Below are 8,287 nucleotides of genomic sequence, written 5' to 3'. Positions count from 1 at the left end.
CACACAGTCACACACCAAACAAGCAAGCAAACACCATGGGGAGTAGGGGATGGTGAAAAAAGCAATTGAAATCTAAGAGTATTCAATGTTTTTCCATCTCCAACCGCACCAAATAAGAGGCCATAGATAGAGAGAAGAGGGGAGAGAGTAACGGGGAGGGCTGCGAGAGAGTTTGAGAGAAGGGTTCGGAGAAAAATAACCATTTATGCTCGGTTTGTTTAGGGTTCAAACTGAGCATCAGTTTTAGACTTTTAAAATCATAACCGAACCAGACAAAAAAATTGTGATTTTTTATTAATTGGTTGGATCAATTTTTTTTCCCAGTTCAGTTTCTCGTTAATCGGTTTTTTTAACAGGGCTAAGCTCTAGCGAAAAAATCCGTTGAGATAACAGTGCCTCTAGGGCTCTTTCAGGACACTGTCACACCTGCATTTCTCCTACCAGTTCTAACAGCTTCTGTATCGAAAATAAAATCGTGCAGGATTATTGATGCAAACACCATCTCAATCAGTGCATTGGTCCTAATATGATTCGAGAGCTCATTTATTTACGGTAGATACACAATCGAATAAATTACCGATGTGAATAATAGCTGAAAATAGGATGCATTGATTTTTCATTGATACAAACAAGAAAAACATAAACTCTCCTTCCAAAATTAATAACTATTCTAGATTTGTTCTAATTCTGGAGCTTCTGGGAAAGGTTAATCAGTACAATTTCTCGAATTTGTCTGTTCCTCAAACCAAAGAGAAACAAAATTCAGATGCCAAAAATCTTAAAACAAATAAGTCCCCCGAATCTTTACAGAGAAACTCTATCGAGCAGCCTGTGCATGTGCATGCTCCAGAATCTGACTGACTGACTTGGAAGTACGGCCTGATAATGCCTTGGTGTGATCTATCAGCTGCTCATACCTGAAAGACCAAAGAAATTTGTCACCCAATTTTCGAAGAAAAGGTACAGACCCCTGGGAACTGACATATAAAGATTATGGGAGGTACAGAGAATAAAAAGACCAAAATATTATAGGTAACAAGAATCATAAGCATTCCCGTGTACAAATATAATAATCTGTATCTGCAATCTTACACATTGGGATGGCTGGGCTCCATAATAACAGTTCCTGATTCTGAATCAATCTTAGCATCAAGCTTGGAGTTACGGATGAGATTCACAATCCATCTCTCAGCCTCCTCAAAATTCAAGTTCAATTTCTCTGCAAGGACTCTGCCGTGAACAGCCAAGCAATTCGAATAAGTATTTTAACAGAAGCAATAAAAAGTACATCAAAGTCAACACTGCAAAGTGTTTGGACCGATAGACATTCAATGAGAGCAAACTAACGGTTTAGGCCCTTCACTCAAAAAGGAATGGTTTTTCAAGGGACAGTTCCAATCAACTCTATTTGTGACATTTGTAACAAACAATTAAAAATAATGAATATACGTACCCTATGTCAATGCGCTGATGTATCCGGCAATAGGTTTCAAAGATAAATAGACGGGCATTTTCAAGGAACTCATCTCTCAACAGCACATTGGAAAAGTTGCCATCTTCTAGACGTTTGCCAAGGAAAGGATCATTTAGTATCACCTATAATGAGTATAACAGGTTAGCATTATCCAGGAGTTAATGATCAGAGGGAAAATTTATTATCAGAGAACATAATAAGCAAACCCGAGAACGACAAGAAAAAAATAGGGGGGGGGGGGGGCATCCAGAAAATTGGAAATCAATACAACTTAAATGACACAATCAGCACAAACTTTCTTGTACAGGGATATTAACATGCCAATCACATTAGGGCATAAAGAGCTTACTTCTTCGCACTCCTTCATCTTCTTTTGTGCCTCATCAAAATCATAATTAACATAGACACATGCCAAAAACTCTGTGATAGGATCTTTGTAAGAGTGCTGCTCTTGCTGGATAACCTTTATAAAATCCTTGAATTGAGGTCGTCTTCTTTTGTTGACAATGAATGCAGTTGCTAGGTAACGCAAAAGATGGGGTGCATTGGTTTGAATGGCATTGAGATACCTAAAATAAAATGGAAAGATCAATTTTTATCATCCTGTAAGCCTTTGTCTTAAGAAGGTACAAAAGATAGTTAATTAAATTGAGAGATTAATCATGTCCAAAGCGGGAAAAAACCTATAAAGAGATGTTGGTTAACTCATGGTTCCTTATATTTTTACAGAATAAGAATACGTTTCAATTGAGTAATACCCACAAGTCATTTTTTCAGTCAGAGCCAAAATAGAAAACATGTCATGGTTGAAAATGTATGTAGAGCAAAAAAGGTCAAGTCATACTTGTCCTGGTTAAACAAGTCAATAATCTGTGTTCTTCCGTTGTCATTGTTGAAAAAGATGAAGAGACTCCAATGCATCAACCATATTCTACTTTGCACCTGATTCAAAGGCGATGAGAAGCTCTGCAATAGACAAGCATCCTCAATAAGCACATGTTACTCGAAAAATAAAAGGAAAGAAAGAAAGCATACAACCCAAACAGAAAAGTAAGGAGTGGTGGAAAACAACCTTTGAGTCAATAATTTCTTTCAACCGGTTGAGTTCTTCAAGAGCAATATCCCAGTTTTGCATCAGTATCTCAGCTGCCATCTTTCCCCACAAAGCACTCAAACTCCTTTCACTGTTGTTGCATAAGCCCCTGTACTGATACAGATAGTCAGCAGCACCAGAGTAGTTTCCACATTCAAACTGGAATTTGGCATACTGATACAATGCCTCAATCTGCTCCTGACCAATCTGTTTAGAGAGAGCACTATTGTTCAATGAGTTTAGATAGCATAATAAGAAACCCCCTCTTTCCAAAACACAGAACTTTAGATGACAGAAATACCAGGGGATTACAAATAGCAAACAGGCAGCAATTTTCACATAATCAATGTGTGTATTGATGGTTTGGAATGTAAAACAGGTGTAGGGCATCTGAATCTGAACAGAAAAGTGGTTTTGGCTCTTTTCATTGAAATCACTGGCTTTCACACAAATGGTCACCATTGCTTATTAACTATTAATGGTAACAAAAATACCCTCTTGAATGTTGCAACATGAAAAAACTACAAACCCAGAGTTCCTAAAATCAATTCAGATATCTTGTAGTTCCTAGATAATTCCTACATAACAATTCACATAAAACAAGATAGGAAGAAAACCAACACGTAACCCTCTCTTGACTGAAGATGTCCAGAAAAAAAAACCTGATAACGGTCATGAAGCATCTGAAGATTATACTGCTTATCAGCCCTCAACTCCTGCATAGCACTCGCATTCTGCAAGAATTCTACCAGGGGTGCAGCAGCCTCCTCCAATGCCTTCAATCTAGCCACTACCTCTGCCCTCCTATCAATCATGTCTTAACACCAACAACAACAACAAGAATCAAACCTTCAACATTTGAACCCACAAACAAATTCACAGTATTTATAGTTCCAATAAAAGAACGTTCCTGCCTTGAAAATGAAATATATTTGTTAAATTTCACAATTTCATCAAACAGATACGTACACTTTTGCTGTATCCATAGGTGTATAGTGTCCAAAATTTTTTTTTTTTTTTCAATCAAACAATTTAATCAAGAAATACACGCATTCACTATATGTACAGGTACAATTTATTTGAATTAAAAGAAAGATTATGGGCTTTTTATTACATTTAATGCAGCAAAAAAAAAACACCAAAGCAATAAAAATAATACACAAAACACACTCCTTTTATCTAAAAAAACTATTAGAAATAAAAAGACTTACTATAAATCTCAACAATTTAATCCATCAAACACCCAGTAATTCACTGTATCTACATGCACGTGTCCTAAAAATCATATTTTTTATATGGGTTTTTCTTTGCTTACCTTGAGGCACTTCTTCGGTACGGTAAAGACTCTTGTGGATGTCCATAGCGTAATCAACCATGTTTGTTTTGTTCAACAGCTCGATTTTGGCTTTTAAGATCTGCTCATCTGGGTAAAGCTGACTTTCTTGAAGGAATTCTAGCAGAGGAAATACTAAGTGGCGGTCCAGATTTGGTGCAATTCGTGGTGTCAGATCGTAAGTCGCCATGGTTGCGGATATTGGCTGATGCTGCTGCTGCTGCCTGGGGGTTTAACCTACATAAGGAGAGAGGTGAGGGAGAGGAGTTATTTGTTTTGGGAAATATCAAATATAGCCCTGACGTTTATGTAAATTATTTTTTTGAAAAACAAGAGACGATAAAAAGTTTTCTTAAGAAAACTCAGTTTAGTCCTTAATACATTACTTCATTATCAACTAAACCCTGATATTTTGATTTTGTTAATTGTGCTTCATATATAATCAATTTCAAACACTATCATCCCTCATTCATCCACTATTTTTTGGCAATTAAAAGATTTCACTCAATATGCATATGTGCATTAGGTTTTTTTTCTGAGATGCGAAAAATAGAGACACTGATTTGTCCCGAACGACAAATTTAGCATGAAATTGTGTTAAATTTCCTTGAATTCTCCTTTTATACAAACTCACTAAATTCATTATGATTTGACATTAATATTGTCTTTATAATTTATTTTAGAGCTTTGAAATGAACCGTGCAAAGCCACAAATAATGGATGGATGGATGGAAATATATTTAAAGATGTGGTTGTAATTGTTTTTTAAAGTATAATTTATTAAAAAATATATTAAAATAATTTTTTTTTATTTTTAAAAAAATATTTTTAATATTATCGTATCAAAATGATATAAAATATTTAGAATATATTTAATTTAAAATAAATAAATAAATAAAATTTGTAAAATATATATTTTTAAAATGCAAAACAAATATGTTAAGCTGATAACTTTTGGAGGGGGGCTATGTTGTGAGTTTCTATTTTAGTTAAACAATGATATTTAATTTTAAAATCTTGCATTAATAAATCTCCATGCGGTAGCTTCATGTATACCACCAATTCATCTATGGATCCCTTCACAGCACATCTCATCTCATGATCATTTCATATCATTCCCGTTTTTCATTAACTTGAGATACACACACACACACACATATATATATATAACAAAAAAGATTAATGTACATAATACTTGGTTAATTGGATTTATATATATATATATATATATATATATATATATATATATATATATATATATATATATAGAGAGAGAGAGAGAGAGGGGTTTATATGCAGCAAAAAAACATATATAAAATATTTAGTTATGATTATTTTTTAAAAGTTTTTTTACTTGGAAATACATCAAAATTATTTTTTATTTTTAAAAATTATTTTTTATATCAGCACATTAAAATGATATGAAAATATAAAAAAAAATTAATTTAAAATAAAAAAATAAAAAGTAAATTTTAAAAAAATGCTTTTAAAACATAAAAACAAATAGAGTTTTATAAAATCAGTTAAAAAAAATATAAAAACTGCTTCATAAAAACTATGTTTCAAACTCAATTTGTATGGTGGGTTTACAATATAAAACATAGTTTGGTGTATTACCAAACACTTAACTGTGTTTTTTACACTGCAAATGCAAAACCTACAACTAAAGCAAACAAATCATAAAAAAATTTTAAAAAAAATTGTTTAAATTTGTTTATGTTTTTATATCTCTTTTAATGTATTAATGTTTAAAATAAATTTAAAATAAATAAATAAATAATATATATATTATTTTAATATATTTTTAAATAAAAAATACTTTTAAAATACCCAAAACACAAAAGTAATGCACCCTGCATCTGCCAAATTTGAGCACAAATCGATAATCTTTCTATCTTGATTCTTCCATTCATACACACACACATAAATATGATATCAACATGACCACCCTGCATCTGCCAAGTATTGAACCCAGAAGTTTTCCATTGCAAGAAAAGACCAGAACGCTCTTTCGCCAAATTCAAGACATTTGAAAAAGATGGCTATTTCGATTATAGCACGATAAACTAAAAATGTTGAAAAAGAATCTATAATAGAATAGCGACATTTGAAAAAGAAATGTTGAAATAATACAGTTTATCCATGTATTAGAAAACATGACATTAATAAATTGTTATTGTTCTTTTCTTTCTTTTTTTCCCTGAAATGAGCGTGAGAGAGGAGAGAGAAAACACAATAAAAAAATTAAAAAAAAAAAACATTAAATACACATTAAAGTTATGATTACGGCATTATCAATACAATAAAAAAGATTTTAATAAAATAAATCCAACATCATCAGTGATCTAATTGTACTACACTTACTATTTAATATGTTTGTTTTTAAGATAGCTTTTATGATTATGGTTTTTAAAAAAATTAAGTTTATAAAAAGTGTGGTTAGTTGGATTTAGACGCATATTTGATAAAAATTATATTTGAAATTTAGGTATAGCAAAAAGCTTGTATGAAATACCAGTTGTATTTGAAAGTGTGGTTATGGTTACGATTGCTTTTCAAAGTGCTTTTTACTTGTAAATGCATCAAAATAATGTTTTTTCTATTTTTTTAATTATTTTTTTTAAAAGTGCTTTTGAAACTCAAAACAAACTGGGTTTTATAAAACTTAGTTAAAAAAGTATGTAAAAACTACTTCATAAAAAATGCATTTCAAACTCAATTTTTTAGTGAGCCCTACAGTACAAAACACAATTTGGTTTGTTACCAAACACCTTGTTACGTTTATTTCACCGCAAACGCAAAAGCAAGTAAAAAGCTAACACATTCTAAAAATGACAGGTGGCTCACTTGCTTTTAACGACAAGTATGACTCACTTAGATCATCATTAATGACCTTTGTTAATATTGTTGAACTCATCTCTTTGAGATTGTATGATATTAGTGATATTGTAATCATAGTCTTACTATGCATTTAAGATCTATTTCTTCTTCTTTTTTTCTTCTTTTTTTTTCTATACTTTATAATATTTTTTGAAATATTGTTATTTTAAATGACAGCAAACTATTAATATTGTGTTTCTTGATCGTGACATGAACAAAGTATCTTATTATGCTATTTATCATTTCCTTCTGTCTCTCTAGAGTTTGGTTCGTGGTTGCTTATGTGTTTTTGGTGGCATAGCTATTGTTTGATGAAGATTTTAATGTTTTATGTCAATGTAGATTCGATTTTGGAGTTTGATTAAGGTTTCACATTTGATTTCTCTTTTTTTATTATTATTATTTATTTGATGACAAAGATGTAATATTTAATATATTATATATGTAGGTAGTTTGGTAATTTTATCACATTTAATTTTTTTTTAACCTGAAATTTAAATATTAATTTTTTAAAATATAATGGGTAATCACATTATAAACCACAGTATAGAGTACGAGATATTAAATGATATTTCCCTTTTTATTTATTCATATATATTTTTTTTAAAAAAATCTATTAGTATTCATATTTTTATTGGGAAATGATAGAGTAATGACAAAATTCTTGATCCAATATAAAAAAGACACCTGTTGAAAATTGGTCCCAATATTAAGTTAAAAGAAATCAAGTTATTTACCTAATTACCTGATTATATATTTAGGGTAATGTTAAAAAATAGATAAAATATGTTAAACGTAATTACTTTAATTAATGGAAATCATAATATACGGTTAGTTCAATTAAAGTGTTGACCCATCCATCTATGTATCTCTTAAAATTGATTTCATTCGTCTTTGGTAAGTTAGGGTTTTTGTCATTTCTTCCGATCTTCAATCCAGATTTCATCGTTTGTTTCATTGTCAATGGCTGCTTCTCATGACCAAGTAAGATGTTATTCGCGAATGCGGTTCATGTTGTGTTTTATAGAGAATATTTGTTTTCAAGATAGTTTTTATGATTGTGGTTTTAAAAAAATAAATTTAAAAAAAAATATGGTTAGTTTAATTTATATATGTGTTTAGTAAAAAATATAATTGAGGTTTATGTGCAGTAAAAAATTATGTATAAAATGTATAGTTGTAATTATTTTTTAAAAGTGCTTATTACTTGAAAATACATTAAAATAATTTTTTTTATTTTTAAAAATTTATTTTTGATATCAGCACATCAAAATGATATGAAAATACAAAAAAAAATTAATGTAAAGAAAAAAAAATTAAAAAAAAAATAAATTTTGAAAAAAATATCTTTGAAACACAAAAACAAACAAAGTTTTACGAAACTTGATTAAAAAAATATGTAAAAATTGTTTCACAAAAACTACATTTTAAACTCAATATTATGATGGACCTCATAATATAAAACGCAGTTCAATGTACTACTAAATATTTAACTATGTTTTTTACA

General features: G+C 30.3%; 1 protein-coding gene across 1 annotated transcript; it reads right to left on the bottom strand.

The window, feature by feature from the left end:
* Window positions 1-566: 566 nt before the first annotated feature.
* LOC118052632 (eukaryotic translation initiation factor 3 subunit E) lies at window positions 567-4,148 on the bottom strand. The gene is made up of 8 exons (XM_035063630.2): window positions 3,883-4,148; window positions 3,230-3,384; window positions 2,547-2,774; window positions 2,319-2,440; window positions 1,824-2,043; window positions 1,454-1,596; window positions 1,093-1,230; window positions 567-917 (listed from the first exon to the last, which is right to left on the bottom strand). Exons 1-8 carry the CDS (start codon window positions 4,088-4,090, stop codon window positions 818-820), a joined length of 1,314 nt encoding a protein of 437 aa, XP_034919521.1. The 5' UTR covers window positions 4,091-4,148; the 3' UTR covers window positions 567-817.
* Between the last annotated feature and the right edge of the window lie 4,139 nt (window positions 4,149-8,287).

The sequence above is a fragment of the Populus alba genome, chromosome 16 (genome assembly GCF_005239225.2).
Source record: "Populus alba chromosome 16, ASM523922v2, whole genome shotgun sequence".
Taxonomy (NCBI): domain Eukaryota; kingdom Viridiplantae; phylum Streptophyta; class Magnoliopsida; order Malpighiales; family Salicaceae; genus Populus; species Populus alba.
The sequence above is the reverse complement of the archived record's forward strand: the minus strand, read 5'-3'. Positions and strand labels throughout refer to the sequence as shown.

Coding starts and splice junctions, on each gene's coding strand:
- LOC118052632 (XM_035063630.2), bottom strand. CDS start 4,090: ATGGCGACTTACGATCTGACACCACGAATTGCACCAAATCTGGACCGC. Junction 2,441..2,546: donor AAGAAATTATTGACTCAAAG/GTTGTTTTCCAC, acceptor TGTCTATTGCAG/AGCTTCTCATCGCCTTTGAA. Junction 918..1,092: donor GAGCCCAGCCATCCCAATGT/GTAAGATTGCAG, acceptor TTGGTCTTTCAG/GTATGAGCAGCTGATAGATC.